The 21,542-nt window shown below is 38.9% G+C and overlaps 1 protein-coding gene and 1 non-coding gene across 2 annotated transcripts; one reads left to right on the top strand and one right to left on the bottom strand.

Moving 5' to 3' along the window:
* Positions 1 to 18,051: 18,051 nt before the first annotated feature.
* LOC113833407 lies at positions 18,052 to 18,212 on the bottom strand. The gene has a single exon (XR_003481055.1). It is a non-coding gene; the product is annotated as a U1 spliceosomal RNA (small nuclear RNA).
* Positions 18,213 to 19,722: 1,510 nt separating this feature from the next.
* LOC100773223 (signal transducer CD24-like) lies at positions 19,723 to 19,953 on the top strand. Its single transcript, XM_035450921.1, has one exon. The coding sequence runs from the start codon at positions 19,723 to 19,725 to the stop codon at positions 19,951 to 19,953; it is 231 nt and encodes a 76-aa protein (XP_035306812.1).
* The last annotated feature ends 1,589 nt before the right edge of the window (positions 19,954 to 21,542 follow it).

The raw sequence follows: 21,542 nt of genomic DNA, 5'->3' as shown, positions 1-21,542 counted from the left end.
CCCTGAAATTTCCCGTACCCCTGTCAGGAGAGGTTTCTGGGAGAGCCTAAACTGAGTTGGGTACCAAATGTTAGATTTTTGTTTAAATTAGAAATAAAAGAAGAGGAGGCCCAGGATGAGACATATTAGACATATTAGCCAGTTTATTATAGGCCCAGCAGAGTAGAGAGAGTAAGAAAGAGAAGAGGAACAGGGTTAATTGTTGACCCACATGGCAGGTCGCCAGAGAGAACAAAGGTAAGAAAAGGGAAGAACAGAGCAGAGAGCAGAGAAAAGAGTAGAGAGAGAGTGTGGAGAGAGAGAGAGAGAGAGAGAGAGAGAGAGAGAGAGAGAGAGAGAGCATAAATGGGCAGGGGTCGGCCTTTTAAAGGGGTCCTCTGCACCTGCGTGCAGGCTTAGTTCCCATAGAACCCTGCACTGACCAGGGTACTTCCTGTTCCACCAGGTAACAGGGGCAGGCCAGCATAATGCCTGAACATTTCAGAGCCCATCCCAGCAGACCACCCCATCCAGGACCTGCCAGTGTCCTAGTCCTGCTTCCACCCACAGGAGGAGGTAGGCATGGGCCTGTTTCCGACCCACCTTCTGGCGCCACCCCAGCTCGGACGAACCTATCTCGGACCCTCCTGAGGCCTGGGGACTGTGCACTGGGGACCCCATCCTGTCAGACCAGCCTGATCAGAGACTGCCAGCATCCTAGTTATGCCTCCACTCACTGAAGGAGTCCCACCTCCACCCACAGGAATAGGAGAGCGATCAGAATATTGGACCTGCCTGCACCCGCGGGAAGAGAACCTTGGTCCCATATACTGAACAGGTACCCACTGGAAGAGATGGGAAGATGACAGTATAAGAACACAGTCAACAGCAGAAAGATCAATATGACACCACCAGAGTTTAGGGACTCCACACCAGCAAGACCTGAACATCTCAACACAGATGAAGCAGAGAGAGACACCAACTAGCTGCTGAGGGATGAAAAGGTATGGGCATCACTGGTAAGCCAAGACAACCAGGAGATACACAGATTAATAAAAATAGGTTAATAGTTAAGATAGAGTTAGCCAGTAAGAAGCCTGAGCCATCAGCCAGTTTATAATTAATGGAAGCCTCTATGTGTTTATTTGGGACTAAAAGGCTGCGGGACCAGGCAAGATAAAAACTCCAACCTCAAATGGCATGAAACATGGGGCTCAAACCCACAACCCTGAGATTTAAGAGTCTCATGCTCTACCAACTGAGCTAGCAAGGCCTTTATGGTTAGCTATTGGCAAGCTCCATTCTCTGACCTTCAGACAGGCTTTATTTGTACAAGAAGGATATCACCACAACATCCCAGACTCTTTGGGTATATGGACGCCAGGGGCTAGGGTGAAGCTTCCACCATAACATAATTGTGAAGTGAAAAAGGCCCTTTCTAAACAAGAGATGCAGTCTGCTGGATCACAGAGAGGTCGTGGAGGTGGATCTCGCAACTTTATGGGTCGTGGAGGAAACTTTGGAGGTGGTGGGAGGTAATTTTGGTCATGGTGGAAACTTTGGTGGAAGAGGCGGTGGAGGTGGTGGCAGCAGAGGTAGTTATGGAGGTGGTGATGGTGGAGATAATGGATTTGGAGGTGATGGTGGCAACTATGGTGGTGTCCTGGTTACAGTGGTAGAGGAGGCTATGGTAGTGGTGGTAACTATAATGACTTTGGAAATTATAGTGGACAACAGCAATCAAATTATGGACCCATGAAAGGGGACAGTTTTGGTGGAAGAAGCTCAGGCAGTCCCTGTGGTGTTGGCTATGGATCTAGTGGTGGAAGTGGTGGATGTGGTAGCAGAAGGTTTTAAAAATACAGCAGAAAAGGGCTATAGTTCTTAGCAGGAGAGAGAGCGAGGAGTTGTCAGGAAAGCTGCAGGTTACTTTGAGACAGTCGTCCTAAATGCATTAGAGGAACTGTAAAATCTGCCACAGGAGGAACGTTGATCCATAGTCAGAAAAGAAAAGTTACTGCAGCTTAAACAGGAAACCCTTCTTGTTCAGGACTGTCATAGCCACAGTTTGCAAAAAGTGCAGCTATTGATTAATGCAATGTAGTGTCAATTAGATGTACATTCCTGAGGTCTTTTATCTGTTGTAGCTTTGTCTTTTTCTTTTTCTTTTCATTACATCAGGTATACTGCCCTGTAAATTGTGGTAGTGGTACCAGGAATAAAAAATTAAGGAATTTTTAACTTTTCAAAAAAAGAAAAAAAATAAGATTATTGAGTGTAGAACATCTCAGGAGAAAAAATTTAATATATCTACTAATTTATTCATTCATCCATTGTGTGTGTAGATGTGGGGGAGTATGTAGGGGCGTGTTGGAGGTACATGGGTGTATTGGGGGTTGGATATAGGTGGGTATGTGCTCCACATACCACAGAACATACATGGAGGTGAAAAGACAGCTTGTGGAAGTTGGTTCTCATTTGGGACCTATAAACCAAACTCAGATCATCAGGCCTGGGCAGCAAGTGTCTTCACCTATTGAACAATCTTATTGGCCCTGAAAACATGTTATAAATGCCATTTTCCTTTATTCACTTTTTTATATATGTAATTTTTGCCTTTTGAAAAAAGCAAGAAAGTTTAATATTATGTTTTTTAGAATATACACTTATGGTGTGCATTCATTACTACTCAGAATACATTGCTTCCAACTGTTTCTAAAACCCTGCAAATGGGCCATTTCACACTACAGCGGTCTGTTACAAATGCTTCTGGAGATAAGGTCATGGCACATCCAAGAGACATTTATCACCTAATACTATTTATGATTTCAAGTAGAGAAGGAAGGGAGGAATTTAAGAAACGGGAATAATTACAAGTTGAAAAATCATTATGACTTATGTAACTTTGGTTTTGAGATTCACAGATAGAAATGTCACAAAGAACTCACTATTTTAGAAATGAACTAAATTGAAAATTCAATCAGAAGGCTATTGGTTTGGGGAAAAATAACACCAGAACTACTGAGATAACCGAGCTTCTGTTCTGGGACAATGAAGAATCAGCCAGGGTTATTCCAAAGCTATCCATCAAACTATCACACAGTATCTCTTCATTATTGCTTGAAAATTGTTAAACGAGTAGGTTGTACCTTTTAGAGTATCACAAACCATCTGTTAACAGCGAAATGTGTATCTGTATGGGTGAAACTTGTGTTTTCAGTAGTCTGTGAACATCAGAAGATACATACAATCATCACATACCATATGCATACATGGAAATATCACAGTGACTCTCCTTACAATGTACAATTAATACATACTAATTAATTAGTTAAGCATGTTCTATCTAAAGCCACAAATTTTGGTAATATTGTTAAGAGGCTAACCAAATTAATGTAGCTTGATTTTTTTAATTGGGAAAATGTTAAGTCTGCAATATTTTACAAAAGGAGTAACTTTAGGAGGAAGGTGTTGAACATTTTAGTCTGAAATGTAAATTTATGATTTCTCTCTAAGCTGTTTGCTTGTTTGTTATTTATGTATATAGGCCTTATAATTTATGTTGTTAGGTTGCACCATTTTGTTTGAACAGATTTGATCTTTTCTTTGTATTCCTTTGCTTTGTGCTTTATAACTGTGTAGCTTAAAAAAATGTACTATGCCTTTTAAAATGTTTTATGTCTTTAAAAAATGTTTAACATTCAGAAAATGGCAAATAGTATAAAAATGTGAAAATGTTACAGCTTAAAAATTTTAATCTGAGACGCTTTTTGAGGGAAACTTTGTACTTTTAATAATCTTTAATGGGCTTAGTAATAAAACATTTGGCTAATTCATCATTTACCATCAAGAAAACAGTTTAGGCTGTCTGTTACTGAGAGCAAAATGTCAATCTGAAACTCCCTGCCTTGAGTGTAGTTCTAGTCACTTTTCACTAGGGAGAGTAGCTGCACAATGACCCCAGTAGCACTGGGAGAGGCTCTGTCATCCTCATGTTCTGCAGTTGGAGGTTTGCTATTTTGTTATGCTATTAACCTAGAGGACTTCAGCTGTTGCACAGCTGCCCAGCTCTTCTCATCACTGTTATCCAATTTTCCCCAGTTTATTCACTAGATTTCCAGGCAACCATGTCCATGTGTTGCCTGACATATTGGATCGAATATTTCTTTTACCCTAAATCAAGTAAGGATGCAATCATTTATTCACATTTCATTTATAGACATATATATACATATATATATATATTATATTATATATATATATATATATATATATATATATATATTATGATCCTGAATGTTTCTTAAATAGGGAGATAGTTTGTTTCAAACTTTAATTGAAAAATGTTTTTTAGGTTTATTTGTTAGTAAGTCAGCCTATAAATGAGTCTTAATTAAAGGATTCTCCATAGATCAGATTGGCCTGTGGGCATGCATTGGGGTATATGTCTTTTTCTGTGTCAGTTTTTATTTCCTTATTTCTGTAAAATAACTTAGTCAAGTGTAATAATACCTCTCACTATATTCTTTGTGTTCAGGAATATTTTTTTACTACTCTTGGTCATTAGTAGTCCCATATAAATATTAACTTTTTTATTATACCTGTGAAGAAAGGGCCTAGAATTTTGGTTAAGATCGCATTGAGTATGCATATTGATTTTGGTAGGGTGACCATTTTCTATTAATTATCTGATCCATGAGCACAAGAAGTCTTCCTATTTCCTGTGTCTTCCTAAGTGTCTTTCCTTGGCATCTTGAAGTTTTCATAGTAGAAATCTTTCAGTTACTTAAGTTTATTCCAGGTTTTGTGTACATACACATGCATGAACATGCATGCATGTATGCTTACATGGGTAATGGGCTACTGCAAATGGAATGGTTTTCCTGGTCTTTTTCAGTGTGTTTGTTATTGATATACAAGAAGGCAACTAATTTTTACATCATAAAAATTTGGTTTTTATTTTATTCAGTTATTTTTATTTAAATTAGAAGCAAGCCTACTTCACATGTCAATCCCAGATCCCTCTTTCTTCCCTCCTCCCCCACCTCCCACCAGCCCCCCATCCACCATCAGCTACCCAAGGAGGGTGAGGCTCTTCATGGGGGATCCCCAAAGACTGTCTATTCATCCAGGGCAGGGCCTAGGCCCTCCCCCTAGTGTCCAGGCTGAGAGAACATCCCTCCACATGGAATGGACTCCCAAAGTCCATTTCTACACCAGGGATAAATACTAATCTACTACCAGAGGCCCCATAGATTGCCGAGGCCTGCTCACTGACAACCAAGTTTAGGGGTGGCTGGATCAGTCCTATACTGAGCTCCCAGACATTAGTCTGGCGTCCATGAGTTCACCCTTGTTCAGGTCAGCTGTTTCTGTGGGTTTCACAAGCTGTGTCTTGACTGCTTTGTTCTTAACTCCTCCCTCTTTGCAACTGGATTCCAGGAGTTAAGTTCAGTGTTTAGCTGTGGGTGTCTGCCTCTGCTTATATCAGCCACTAGATGACGGCTCTAGGGTGGCATATAAGGTAGTCATCAATCTCGTTATCAGGGAAGGGCATTTAAGGAAGCCTCCCCAGTTGAGGCCATCCTTGTAGATCTCTAGAAATCTCCCTAGTGCCAGATCTCTCCTCAATACCATAATGGCTCCATCTATTATGATATATCTCATCCTGGTCTCCTCTATGCTTCCCCCAACTCAACCTTCCTACTCCCCATGTTCTCCTCTCCCCTCCTCTTCTCCCCTTCTCTTTCTCCAGGCTCCCTCTCACCTCTACCCCCCACCCATGCCATGTTCCCAATCAGTTCAGGAGATCCTATACCCTACCTCTTCTCTTGGGTACCATTCATGTCTCTCTTAGGGTACTCCCTGTTTCCTAGCCTCTCTGGTGGTGTGGATTGTAGACTGGCAATCCCCTAATCCATATCTAAAATCCATATATGATTGGGTACATACCATGTTTGTCTTTTTGTGACTGTGTTACCTCACTGAAGATGGTTTCTTCTAGTGCTATCCATTTGCCTGCAAATGTCAAGATTCCATTGCTTTTTTCTGCTGAGTAGTACTCCATTATATAAATGTACCACATTTTCTCTATCCATTCTTCAGTTGAGGGGCATCTAGGTTGCTTCCAGGTTCTGGCTATTACAAATAATGCTGCTATGAACATAATTGAACAGATGTCCTTGTCATATGAATGTGCTTCTTTGGGGTATATGCCTAAGAATGGAATTGTTGGATTTTGTGGTAGACTGATAACCATTTTCTTGAGGAACCACCATACTGATTTCCAAAGTGGGTGTACGAATTAACACTCCCACCAGTAGTGGAGGAGTGTGCCCCTTTCTTCACATCCTCTCCAGCATAAATTGTCATCGGTGCTTTTGATTTTAGCCATTCTGACAGGAGCAAGATGGTATCTCAGAGTTGTTTTGATTTGCATTTCCCTGATGGCTAAGGATGTTGAGCACTTTCCTAAGTGTCTATCAGCCATTTTAGAATCCTCTATTGAGAATTCTCTATTTAGTTTTATACACCACTTTTTAATTGGATTATTTGGTGTTTTGGAGACTAGCTTCTTCAGTTTTTTGCAAATTTTGGAGATCAGCCCTTTGTCAGATGTGGGGTTGGTGAATATCTTTTCCCATTTGGTGAGCTGTTCTTTAGTCTTGTTAACACTATTCTCTGCCTTACAGAAGCTTCTCAGTTTCAGGAGGTCCCATTTATTAATTGTGGATCTTAGTGTCTTGCTACTGGTGTTATGTTCAGGAAACAGTCTCTTGTACCAATTCGTACAAAGGTACTTCCCACTTTCTCTTCTAAGAGGTTCAGTGTGGCTCGATTTTTGTTGAGGTCTTTGATCCACTTGGACTTAAGTTTTGTGTATGACAATAGATCTGGATCTGTCTGCAGTCTTCTACACACCAGCATCCAGTTATTCCAGCACCATTTGTTGAGGATGCTTTCTTTTTTCCTTTGTATAATTTTTGCTTCTTTGTCAAAAACCAAGTGTTCATAGGTGTGTGGGTCCATACCAGGGGTTCACTTCCATTGGTCTACATGTCTATTTTTGTGCCAAAACCAAGCTGTTTTAAGGACTATAGCTCTATAATAGAGATTGAAGTCGGGAATGGTGATGCCTCCAGAAGTTCCTTTATTGTACAGGGTTGTTTTGGTTATCCTGGGTCTTTTGTTTTTCCATATAAAGTTGAATATTGTTCTTTCAAGGTCTGTGAAGACTTGTGCCAGTATTTTGATGGGGATTGCATTGAATCTGTAGATTGCTTTTGGCAAGATTGCCATTTTTACTATGTTGATCCTACCTATCCAAGAGCATGGAAGATATTTCCATTTACAGGTATCTTCTTTAATTTCTTTCTTTAAAGTCTCAAAGTGCATGGTATACAGGTCTTTTACTTGTTTGGTTAGTGTTACCCAAGATATTTTATGTTGTTTGTGGCAATTGTAAAGTGTGATGTTTCTCCGATTTCTTTCTCAGCCCATTTATTGTCTCTATATAGTAGGGCTACTGAATTTTTTGAGTTATCTTGTATCCTGACATTTTGCTGAAGGTGTTTATCAGTTGTAGGATTTCCCTGGTAGAGTTTTTGCGGCACTTATACAAACTATTATATCATCCGCAAATAGTGAAAGGTTGACATATTCCTTTCCAATTTGTATCCCCTTGATCTCCTTTTGTTGTCTTATTTGTCTAACTAGAACTTCAAGTACAATATTAAAGAGAATGGAGAAAGTGGACAGCCTGGTCTTGTTCCTGAGAAAGTGGACAGCCTTCTCTTGTTCCTGATTTTCGATGAATCATGTTGAGTTTCTCTCCATTCTGTTTGATGTTGGCTGTTGGTTTACTGTTTATTGCCTTTATTAAATTTAGGTATGTTCTTGTTATCCCTGATCTTTCCAGGACCTTTAGCATGAAGGGGTATTGTATTTTTCCCTTATCTTGTTTTGATTAGTATTTTGTTTTATTTCAATTTAAAAAAAGATAGTATCTTCCTTTGTAGCTCAGGCTGGCTGTCAAACAGAAGACTTGTTCAGCTTCTCAAGTCTTGGAATTACACATGTGAGTCACAACCATCTTATAACTGTTACTAAAATTTCACTAATATTTATGTTATTTGGTTTTTGGTTGTTTGTTTGTTAGATTTTCTTATGTTACTTGGTTACCCTTAAACTTATTATGTACCTCAGACTGGTCTTCAAATTGCAATTCCCCTGCCTTAGTCATCTGAGTACTATGAGTATAGATGAGCACTGCCAAATCCAGCTCTCATCTATGTAACAGTACTTGTGTCCATTGAATTCTCACTTGAGAATCAGAACAATTTATATAAAGTAAATGTTACAGACACTTAGAAAAATTGCTGATTCCATGTTGTTTATATCCTACTGGGAAAAAACACTGACCAAATAAATTAACAAACAATGTTGTAGGTGGAGTGTTTCCTTGGGATTGCTAGTCAGCTCTATCCTGCCAGCCACTCTCAAATAACCACACAGAGACTTAATGTTAACTATTATAAATGCTTGGTCTTGGCCAATAGCTTAATCTTGTTACTAACTAGCTCTTACAACTTAAATTACCATATTTTTATCTATGCTCTGTCACATGGCAGTACCTTTTATCAACACAGCAAATTCATCTTGCTTCTCTCAGAGTCTCCTCAAGACCTCTGATACTACTCCCTTCTTCTTCCCAGCATTCTCTTAGTCTGGCTCTCATGCTCAATATTTTCTTGCCCACCTATAGGCCAGTCAGCTCTTTATTAACCAAGGAGAGTAATATATATTTACAGTGCACAAAGATTGTTCCCCAGCACAATGTGACATGTTGAATTCTATTTGTATGTAGAGGAAAGTACAGCAAGACAAAGAGGCCCACAGCTAAGATTTCACAGTTACCCTGATTTTTGCATGTTTAACCTTATGGTGCAACATTGCTTACACTCAAATTTCATCAGGTGGATATAGAAGTTGACTCAAATATTTGCTCTATATTAAAAAATTATATTTTCTAACTTTTCACATTTTAAAATATTTTGTTAATTGGCTTTTATTGCCTCTTATATGGACCTTCCTATCAAGGTTATAGTTTTGCTGTCATTGATGCTGTTTTAAGGAGAGATGATTGGTGGTTCTAGGGTTCAAACCCAGGGCCTAATGAATGCTAAGGAAGCCCTCTACCACCTAGCAGTACTCCTAGGGTTTCTAACAAGCTGCTTTTTTTTATCAATTCAACTTCCATTTTTCTGGCCCAAGAGTGACACCCTGTACAATATGTAGTATTCAGTAATTTTTTTCTGAATAAGTAAACATAAACTACAGTAGTAAATTAGAACTTAACTACAGCATTGTCAGGTTTTGGGGACACCTAACTGCCATTGAAAGCATCCAGCAGACTAGTGCAGGCTCATGAGGATGGTAGAAGACACCAGAGGTGAATCTAGAGAATAAGAGTCAGCAGGTGCAGACACTGTAGCAAGAGGAAGAAGAACACACAGGGATAACACAGCATGGGTCTGGCTGTGAAGAAGCCAATTTAACTTCAAACTGCTTCCCCACTATCCTTTTTCAGTTTCACAACCAAGGCTGCCTTGCTGCTTCCACCTCTCCTCAATGGCATCTTTCCCAATTAAGTTTTAACTGTGCTACAGAGCCATGGCATCTTGTTCTCTAACAAGTCATTTGTTTTGATTGACTCTGAATAGATTGTGTATTGTGCTGAACATTCTCTGCACATATTCTAATTTTTTAAATCTACAACAAAAATCATCTTTTGAGATTCCAATGCCCTGCTCTGAGACTCCTGAGGCCTGGGAACTGCACATTAGGGAACCCATCGTGGTGATCCAGCCCATCCAGAGACTGCCTGCCTCCTGGTTCCGCCTCCACCCATGGGAGGAGGAACTTCCCATAGGCCTGTTTCCAACCCAACTTCAGGTTCCCTACTCACAGCCTCCTGAGGCTTGGGGACTTCACATGGGGGAACCCGTCCCAGCGGAACAGTCCATCCAGAGTCTACCAACATCCCAATACTGGTCCTGCCTCCACCCACGGTAAGTGGAGAACCATCAGAGTATTGGGTCTAGTTGCACCCACTGGAAGGAAACTTTGGACCTGTACCCAATAGGAGAGGAAGAAACTCAACTTGCACCCACTGTAAGAAGGGATGGGAAGAAGAAAATATTAAGACACATTCAACAACAGAAAAACCAATATGACACCACCAGAGTCTAAGGACTCTACACCAGAAAGACCTGAACATCCCAATGCAGATGAAGCAGATGAGACTGACCTTAAAAAGAACTTTATGAAAATGATAGAGGCCCTCAAAGAGGATAGGAGAAAATCTCTTACAGAAATGGAAGAAAACAAACCAAAAAATACAAAAAAAATTAACAAATCTCTAAAAGAAAGACAAGAAAAAACAATGAAACAGATTAAGGAAACTATTCAAGACCTTAAAACTGAAATAGAGACAAAAAAGAAAACACAAACTGAAAGAAAGCTGGAAATAGAAAATCTGGGGAAATGATCAGGAACTACAGATGTAAGCATAACCAACAGAATAAAAGAGATGGAAGAGAGATTGTCAGGTGTTGAAGATACACTAGGAAAAATAGATTCATCCACCAAAGAAAATCTTAAGTCCAACAAATCCCTAACACAAAATATCCAGAAAATATGGGACACAATGAAAAGGCCAAACCTAAAAATAGTAGGTATAGAAGAAGGTGAAGAAACCCACCTCAAAGGTACAGAAAACATATTCAACAAAATCATAGAAGAAAACTTTCCCAACCTAGAGATATGCCAATGAAAGTACAAGAAACTTACAGAACACCAAATAGAGTGGACCACAAAAAAAGTCCCCTCAACACATAACAACCAAACCCCAAATATATAGAATAAAGAAAGAATATTAAGAGCAGAAAAGATAAAAGGACAAGTAACATATAAATGCAAACCTATCAGAATTACACCTCACTTCTCCAAGGAAACTCTGAAAGCCAGAAGTTCCTGTATACATATTCTACCAACACTAAGAGACCACAGATGCTAGCCCAGACCTACCAAAGCTTTCAATTGCTGTATATGGAGAAAACAAGATATTACATGCCAAAACCAGATTTAAAAAATACATAGCCACTAATCCAACCCCACAGAAAGTTCTGGAAGTAAAACTAAACCCAATGAAATTAACTACACCCATGAAAATAGAGGCAATAGTTAAGGCCACTTTACCAAGAGCCAAAATAAAAAAGGGGTAGAAATCCATACACAATACCAACAACAACAACAAATCCATAACAATCAAGAATGAACAATCAATGATCATTAAAATCCCTCAATATTGTTGGTCTTAACACACCTATTAAAAGACACAACTAACAGAATGGATATGAAGACAGAGTCCATCCTTCTGCTGCATATAAGAAACACACCTCAAATTCAAACACATATATGACCTCAGAGTTAAGGATTGGAAAAAGATTTTGGAATCTAATAGACCCAAGAAACAAGTGGGTGTAGCAATCCTAATATCTAACAAATTAGACTTTAAAATAAAATCAATAAAAAGAGATGAAGGAGGTCATTTCATATTCATCACAGGAGAAATCCATCAAGATGAAGTCTCAATTCTGAACATCCATGCCCCCAATACAAAAGCATCCACATTCATAAAAGAAACATTACTGAAATTCAAATCACAAATAAACATGCTTTAAGTAGGAGACTTCAACCCTCCACTCTCTCCACTAGACAGGTACACCAGACAGAAACTTAACAAAGAACAAATGAACTAATTGAACTTATGACCCAATTGGGTTTAACAGAACTCTATAGAATATTCCATCAAAACAGAAAACAATATAACTTCTCAGTACCACATGGAACCTTCTCTAAATCTGACCACTTACTTGACAACACAGCAAACCTGAATAGGTACAACACAATTGGAATAACCCCCTGTATCTTTTTATAGGAATTGTTTCATATAGCAATTTCCATTATAAAATAATGTAAATTATTAACTAATACTTATTTTTTAATACATCTGTTTCACAAAGCAATGTATTATTATACATACCATCTTAAAATATTTTCTTTGCCAACAATGAAATGCATTTTTATTCATCTTAATAGTCACAGATTAATAATATTGCCATGATTTTTTCTTCCTTCCCTTGATTGACACAGTTACAAGAATTTTGTATTTCTTTTTTTTCTTTTTTCATATATTTGTATTACAAACAAGATTGAATTGCATGACAATCCCAGTTCCCTTCTCCCTCCCTTCCTCCTCTACCACCCCCCCAACTAAAATCCTACCTATCATATGTCCTTTCTTCTAATACACACCCGACTCAAAATTTCTGCTTCCTCATGACGTCTGCATCCTTCCTTTTCTTCCCTTCTCACTCTCGTAGCTTCCTCCCCCCTCTTCCCATGTTCTCAATTTGCTCAGGGGATGGTGACCCTTTCCCCTTCTCCAGGGGACAAAGTTTGTCTCTTTTAGGGTCTTCCTTGTTTACTAGTTTCTCCGGCAGTGTTAACCCCCTGTATCTTATCAGACCACCATACTTAAAGTTAGAATTCAACAACAAAACAAATTGCAGAAAACCTACAAACTCATGGATATTGAACAAAGCGTAATTGCACCATTCCTGGGTCACAGAAAAAATAACGAAAAGAAATTAAAGACTTCCTAGAATTCAATGAGAACGAAGACACAACACACCCTAACTTATGGGACACTTTGAAAGCAGTGCTAACAGGAAAGTTCATAGCACTAAGTGCCCACATGAAGAAACTGGAGAATTAACAGCACAACTGAAAGCTCTAGAACAAAAAGAAGCAAACACACTCTGGAGGAGTAGATGCCAGGAAATAATCAAATTGAAGGCTGAAATCAATAAAGTAGAAACAAGTAAAACAAGACAAAGTTTCAAGAGTTGGTTCTTCAAAAAAAATCAACAAGATAGACAAACCTTTATCCAAACTTACCCAAACGAAGAGAGTGAACATGCAAATTAACAAAATCAAGAATGAAAAGGGAGACGTAACAACAGACACTGAAGAAATCCACAGAATCATTAGGTCATACTTTGAAAGCTTGTACTCTACAAAATTCAAAACTCTAAAGGAAATGGACAATTTTGTGGATAGATATCACTTATCTAAATTAAATCAAGAACATATAAACAATTTAAATAGATCTATAACCCCTAATGAAATAGAAGCAGTCATCAAAAGATTCCAAACCAAAAAGAGCCCAGGGCCAGAAGGTTTCAGTGCAGAATTCTACCAGAAATTCAAAGAACATCTAATATCAATTGTCCTCAAACTATTCCACACAATAGAAGCAGAAGGGCCATTGCCAAACTCTTTTTACAAGGCTTCAATAACCTCAGTACCTAAGACAGACAAAGACACAAGTAAGAAAGAGAACTACAGACTAATATCTGTCATGAACATTGATGAAAAAATATTCAATAAAATACTGGCAAATCGAATCCAAGAACACTCAGAGAATTATCCACCATGATCAAGTAGCCATCATCCCAGTGATGCAAGGATGGTTCAACATATGAAAATCCATCAATGTAATCCACCATATAAACAGACTGAAAAATAAAAATCACATGATCATATCACTAGATGCAAAAAAAAAAAAAAAAACCTACAGTAAACCAACAGTTAACATGAAACTAAACGGAGAGAAACTCAATGTGAATCCTCTAAAATCAGGAACAAAACAAGACTGTCTACTCTCTCCATACCTCTTCAATATTGTACTTGAGGTTCTAGCTTAAAGCAATAAGTCAACAAAAGGAGATAACAGGTATACAAATTGGAAAGGAAGATGTCAAACTTTCACTATTTGCAGATGATATGATAGTTTATGTAAGTGACCTGAAAATTTCTACCAGGGAACTCCTAAAGCTAATAAACACCTTCAGCAAAGTGACAGGATACAAGATTACCTCAAAAAATCAGTAACCGTACTATATACAGATGATAAATGGGCTGAGAAAGAAATCAGAGAAACATCTCCACAAACAACTTAAAATATCCTTTAAAATTGCCACAAACAACTTAAAATAGCTTGGGGTAACACTAATCAAACAAGTGAAAGTCCTGTATAGCAAGAACTTTGAGTCTTTAAAGAAAGAAACTAAAGAAGATACCTGTAAATGGAAATATATCCCATGCTCTCGGATAGGTAGGATCAACATAGTAAAAATGGTAATCTTGCCAAAAGCAATCTATAGATGCAAGGCAATCTCCATCAAAATCCCACTACAATTCTTCACAGACCTTGAAAGAACAATATTCAACTTTATATGGAAAAACAAAAGACCTAGGATAGCCAAAACAACCCTGTACAATAAAGGAACTTCCAGAGAAATCACTATCCCTGACTTCAAGCTCTATTATAGAGCTGTAGTCCTTGAAAACAGCTTGGTATTGGCACAAAAATAGACAGGTAGAGCAATGGAAGTGAACTGAAAACCCTGGTATGGACCCACACACCTATGAATACCTAATTTTTGGCCAAGAAGCTAAAACTATACAATGGAAAAAAGAACGCATCTTCAATTAATGGTGCTGGCATAACTGGATGCTGGCATATAGAAGACTGCAGATAGATCCATGTCTATTGCCATGCACAAAACTTAAGTCCAAATGGATCAAAGACCTCAATATAAATCCAGCCTCACTGAACCTCTTAGAAGAGAAAGTAGGAGGTTCCCTGGAAATATTTGTTACAGGAGACCTCTTCCTGAACATAATACCAGTAGCACAGACAATTAATAAAGTGGACCTCCTGAAACTGAGAAGCTTCTGTAAGGCAAGGGTCTCAGTCAACAAGACAAAACAGCAGCCCACAGAATGGGAAAAGATATTTACCAATCCCACATCTGAGAGAGGACTGATTTCCAAAATATACAAAGAACTCAAGAAGCTAGTCACCAAAACACCAAATAATCCAATTAAAAACTGGGGTGCATAACTAAATAGAGAATCCTCAACAGAAGAATCTAACATGGCTGAAAGACACTTAAGAAAGTGCTTAACATCCTTAACCATCAGGGAAAAGCAAATCAAAACAACTCTGAGATACCATCTTGTTCCTGTCAGAATGGCTAAAATCAAAAACTCCAATGACAGTTTATGCTGGAGAGGATGTAGGGAAGTGGAACACTCCTCCGCTGGTGGTGGAAGTGCCAACTTGTACAGCACTTTCGAAATCAGTATGATGGTTCCTCAGGCAAATAGAAATCAGTCTACAAAAAGATCCAGCAATTCCTCTCTTAGGCATACACCCAAAGGATGCACATTCATATAACAAGGACATCTGTTCAACTATGTTAATAGCAGCATTATTTGTAATAGCCAGAACCTGGAAGCAACTAAAGAATGGAAAAAGGAAATGTGGTACTTTTACACAATGGAGTACTACTCAATGGAATCTCGAAATTCCCAGGCAAATGGATGAAACTAGAAGAAACCATCCTCAGTGAGGTAACCCAGTCACAAAAAGAAAAACATGGTATGCACTCACTCACATATGGATTTTAAACAAAGAGCAAAGGGTTACCAGCCTACAATCCACACTGCCAGAGAAGTTAGGAAGGAAGGAGGATCCTAGAAATACATGGTCTCCTGGAGAAGGAGAGAGGGACAAGATCTCCTGAGCTAATTGGAAGCATGGGGGAGGGGAGAAGGAGTTAGGAGAAAGAGAAGGGGAGATGTGGGGGAGGGGAGGACATGAGGGAGCAGGAAGATTTAGTCAGGGGAGTTATAGAGGAGAACAAGATAAGAGATACCAAAATAGAGGGAGCCATTATACGTTTAAAGAGAAATCTGGCACTGGGGAAATGTCCATGGATCTACATGGATGACCCCAACTAGCAATCTAAGCAATAGTGGAAATGCTACCTTAAATGCCCTTCCCCAATAATGAGATTGATGACTACCTTATATGCCATCCTAGAGCCTTCATCCAGTAACTGATGGAAGCAAAAACAGACATCCACAATTAAACACTGAGCTGAACTCTGGAATCCAGTTTCAGAGAGGGAGGAGTGGTAAGCAAAGGAGTCAAGTCCAGGCTGGTGAAACCTACAGAAAGAGCTGACCTGAACAAGTCGGAGCTCATGGACCCCATATTGATAGCTGGGAATCCAGCATAGGACTGATCCAGACCCCCTGAACGCGGGTGTCTATTTGGATCTGCGAAATTTATGGGGCCTCTGGCAGTTGATCAGTATTTATCCCTAGTACACGAATGAACTTTCGGAGCCCACTCCACATAAAGGGATACTCTCTCAGCCTAGATTACAGGGGAGGGCCCTGCTCCAAATGATATGACAGACTTTTAAGATCCCCCATGGAAGGCTTCAGCCTCCCTGGGGAGCAGAAATGGGATGGGATAGGGAGTGGGGGGGGGCAGAGAAGGAGAGGAAGGAAAGGGGAGTGGGATTGACATGTAAAACAAGATTTTTTCTAATTTAAATAAAAAAGAATAATCACACCTCATAAAAAATCATATTTTAATTATGTAGAGTGTTGACTTATATATAAAAGCATTTGACAATATTTCTAAAATAATTAGGGACAAAATGTATGTGTTTCCATTCAGCCATTGATTAATAGAACACCTAAAGATCACAGTAAAACTCTATTTTAAGTTTTAAATGTTGATAGTTTCTCAGAAAACCAATTTTCTTCATATGTAGAGTGTCACTTCTGCAAATTAGGTCTTTTGATATTTTCTTAATGAATAGAAAAATTAGGTCCTTTGTAAAGAGCTGGGCTATCTGAAGTTATTAAATAGGCCAGTGAGTTAATTATCATGAAGTGTATATATAGAACCAGCCTTCCATGACAAACACCTATCAAATTCATGCAAACATTTTTTCCTTCCATATTCTAGCAATGAGTTTTCCCATACCAAATATTTAACCTTGGTCTACAAGTCAGGCCTAATATTATTATAACAAATTTTTCAACCTTGCAGGAAATATCTGAGTACCTGACTTTTAGTCATAGGCATCAATTCAACAAAAATAAGTGTTGATTAATCTGAGCTCTGCAGTACATGGTGAAGAAATATGATTTTTGTCAATGGAAACAGAACCTGTAGCCTAATTGTGGATTGTAAGTTCTCAAGGACTCTGGTGTTATTTTTGCTATTACTAACATGTCTGATTCCTGACCTCAATATTATTTTTGTCTAATTAACAATTTGGACTATATCAAATTATAAAATTCTGCATAGCAAAACATACCAGTAGAGTGCAAGCTGGACTAGAGAGCAGAATAAAATATATGCAAAACACATATCTGACAAAGAGTTAATTCCCTGAACAAATATATAAAGGACCTCTACAACTCAATAGTAAAAAGTGAAAAAGTCATAATCCAGTGCCTAGAAGACATACAGAAAGCCAACACACACATTGAAAGTTCTCAGTGCCACCATGATCCGGGAAATGCAAATCAAAACAATCAAATCAAACATAACAATTCATACCTGTTATAATGGCCAGCACTGGAAAAAAAGGGTGGGGTAGGCGGCTGAGAAGATGGATAAATTGGTAAAGTGCTTGCCACACAGCATAAGGAACTGAGTTCAATCCTCAACACCCATGAAGAGCAAAGGGTGGGACCTTATAATCCCAGCACTAGGCATGTAGAGATATAGAGATAAGGGCATGGGGTATAGTTGTTAAACAGTCAGTCTAGCCAAGCTGACAAGCCCAAGTTTCAGTGAGAGACCCTATCTCAAAGAATAAAGTGTAGGATGATTTAGGACAATAGTCAGCATCAACCTCTGGCTTCCATGCACACACCTGTGCATGTACACATATATCACATATATACACACATACATACAAAAAGGCAACAAATGTCATAAAGAACGTGGAGAAATTAGATCTTGTACGCTGGTGTCAGGAATGCAATGCAAAATTATGCAGTCACTATGGAAAACAGCATGGAATTCCGTACACAAGAACTACCACATGATCTTCTTTTTTATTTCAGGAGAGATTGTGAGCGCAGTTCCCCACTACCACAAATTATGCAGTTGAGTTTCTCACATTTGTAGAAATCACAGGGGTCAGCACATCCATAATGAAATGGATAAGCTCCACCCTGGGAAAACCACCTCTGTGATCATGGTATCTCCCCTACCAGGTAAGTATTATCTTCTTTATGCATATAAAAAGGATCAAAATCAAGATTTCAGAAAATTATTAGTACTTCCATGTTTGTGACACCATTATGTGCATAGACATGAGATGAAAACAAGCTACATGTATAACAACACATATGTGTATTAAAAAGAACATGTACTATAACATGCACTATAAACACAGTGCAATTCTAGTCAGCACTGAACATTAAAGAAGGAAATATTAGTTTTCGATGACACAGATAAACCTTGAAGACATTATGTTAAGTAAAGTGAGCCATTCATAGGAAGAAATACTGCATGGTTTGTAGATGCAGAATGAAATGGTAGCTGCCCGAGTAGCGGAAGGGGAAGCAGTGGGCTTAAATCTCAGTAAAAATCAGGGTGAGAGCTAATGGCTGCTACACAATGCTGTCCATATCAGCAGTATTACATTGTCCACTAAAATCAGGGAGAGCCAGGATATAGAGAGCAAGTACTCCTAGATAGATAAATGAGCTTCTAATCAATAATACGGGGCTGGATACTCAGCATTTAAGAGCACCTTTGCTTTTCCAGGGGACCCAAGTTCAATTTCCAGCACCCATGTGGTGGCTCAGAACCCTTTGTGACTCCAGTTGCAGGAGATCTAATGCCTTCTTCTAGCCTCCATGGATACTAGGCATTCATGTGGTACATATACATACTTGCAGGCAAATACACATAAAATGAAAGTAAACAAATAGAAAGGACATATTAAATAATAAAATAAAATGTGTATACTCATTTAAAGACCCCAGTAAACTAATATATTTGAATGCTTGGTCCCCAGTTTGTGGAAGTGTTTAGGAAGAATTAGGAGGTGTGGCCTTGTTGGATAAGACTGTCACAGGGTGGGGGGAGACTTGGAGGTTTGAAAAGCCCATATGATTTCTAGGCAGCTCTCTGTTTCATGGTTGTGAATCGAGAGGTGAGCGCTCAGATTCCTGTTATCTAGCATCACAGACTCTAACCCTCTGAAACTGTAAGCCAGATTAAATTCTTTTCTAAGTCACCTTGGTCATGGTGTTTTCTCACAGCAAAAGACAATATGTAAAATATAAAGAATAACAATAGACAAATACTCCAGAATGTGTACTTGCCATTTAAGAAACAAAATTCTTCTAGCCAAGCTTGGTGGTGCACACCTAAAATTCCAGGACTTGAGAGATGACAACAAGAATCCAAATAGTTCAAGGTCATCCCAGTTCACAAAGTGTTTCAAGCCCAGGTTGGGATGCATGAGACCCTATCAGAGAGAGAGAGCCCAGCATAGTATATATACATTTAATCTCAGCATTTGGGTGGCAGAAGCAGTGGGTCTCCGTGAGTCAAAGCCAGCTTTGTCTACATAGTGAATTCCAGCCCAGTTAGGGACACATAGTGAAACCCTGTTTCAAAAAAAAATAATAGAAACAGACCTTGCCTGCGTCCGCGCAAGCCGAGCAGATCTCCACGCACTGAGCATCCAGAGAGTCGCGCTGTGCACCGACGGAGCGGACATGGGCAGAGCTGTGGTGGTCAGACGGGGGCTGAGGTTGCTGCTTCTGGCACTACTCCTACCCACGCAGATTTATTGCAACCAAACATCTGTTGCACCATTTTCAAGTAACCAGAGTATCTCTACTGCCCCAAATCCATCTAATACCACCACCAGAGCAGGTGGCAGTGCCCTGCAGTCAACAGCTGGTCTCCTCGCCATCTCACTTTCTCATGTATATTTCTACTGTTAGAGACTCAGTCCAAGAAACATCTCTACTTCCCCATCTTCTAGACCCAGCCCAAATGGTAACCACAAGTCCAGTGTGACCCGGAAGAAACAGGTCCACATCAAATCTACTACACCTCAACAGAAAACTTTGAAAATTCATGTGAAGGGTATGACAGATGATGAATGCCAATATTGAATCCGCTGGAGTTTTATGTTCAAGATGAAGTGATAACATCCAACGTTGACGTGAGTGCCTTGAACGAGGCTTAGGAAATGCGGACACCTGGTCTATCTTGAAATCAAGCATAGGTTTTATGTAGAAATGAGGATGGAATGTGGGATGAAAATTCAGTTTTCATTGGCTCATTGCCTGTGAAGCCATAACACAGCTAGGTGACATTAAAGGTTTCTCTGATGTTATTTATGTATATGTTGGAAGGAACTACCAGGTGTTACTTTAAATCCTCAATGTATTGTTTCATTACTACTAATTTAATATGCTAAACTCTAGGTAAAGCTCCACATTGTTGAGCTGTTCTCTTTGAAAATTAACATTTTACCCCCTCCTTCTGTGGCTTTAAGTTCAACTTATATTTGACCTTTATTAGTAATTGGCATGTGCCAGGCAACTATGTATTGGAATTGACCCCCAAATCCAGCCATCATTGAATAAATCTTATTTCAAAAGTCAAATAGTAGGCATTTTCCATCATCTTTTTTCACTTAACAAGAGTGCCAGGTTCACTTAACTGATTCCATCAGCAGAATTACATTGACATCAGCCAATTTCAGTTGCTGCTTTTTATTTCTGCATATGCTGAGGGGTTTTCATGATTTAAGGTGTGGTCTGTTAGGAAGGTAAAATTATGAATCTTCAAATCCTAAAGGCAAATATGCAAAGGAGCCAAAACCATAAACCTAATATTTGGGACATGAAGACTGGACGTTAACTTGCATTGAATTCACAAAGTCTTTTATACAATTTCTGTAAATACTTTTCTTAAAAAGAGAAAAACAAAACAATGGATCAGAATAGCCACATTTGGAATACTTTGGTTATCAGTTCATATTTTTAGATAGTTTGACATTGGTCCTGTGCCTGAAAGGGGGTTTGGTTCTACAGTTAAGTTTTTCCAACAGCCTTCATATACACATACCTTCTATAACATAGACATTCCATGAAAAAAATCTTTTGTTCACGTGGTCACACACTGATGCTTACACATTCTGGGATCTAATATGGCCACAGTAGTCTTGATAACCAGAGTCACTTTCTCCATCTTTAGAAACCCACCTGGGAACAAGGAGACCTCAGATCCGAAGCTACTGTGTGTGTGAATGAACATTCCTCTCACCTCCTACCTGAATGCTGTACATCTATTTGACTGTATATTGTGTTTGTGTATTTATGCTTTGATTCATAGTAAATTCTCATGTTATGGAATTGATTTGCATTGAACACAAACTGTAAATAAAGAAATGGCTGAAAAAATAATAGAAACAAAGAAAAAGAGAAGGAAAAGAGGAAGTAAAGAGAGAAACATGGATAAGACAGGGGAAAAGAATAGAGTAGGAAGAAGAGAGGGAGGAAAGAGGGGAGGCAAGCAGGCT

The sequence above is a fragment of the Cricetulus griseus genome, assembly GCF_003668045.3.
Source record: "Cricetulus griseus strain 17A/GY chromosome 1 unlocalized genomic scaffold, alternate assembly CriGri-PICRH-1.0 chr1_0, whole genome shotgun sequence".
In the NCBI taxonomy this organism is placed as follows: domain Eukaryota; kingdom Metazoa; phylum Chordata; class Mammalia; order Rodentia; family Cricetidae; genus Cricetulus; species Cricetulus griseus.
The sequence above is the reverse complement of the archived record's forward strand: the minus strand, read 5'-3'. Positions and strand labels throughout refer to the sequence as shown.

Excerpts from the sequence above, each read along its gene's own strand:
- LOC100773223 (XM_035450921.1), top strand. The coding sequence starts at position 19,723 with ATGGGCAGAGCTGTGGTGGTCAGACGGGGGCTGAGGTTGCTGCTTCTG.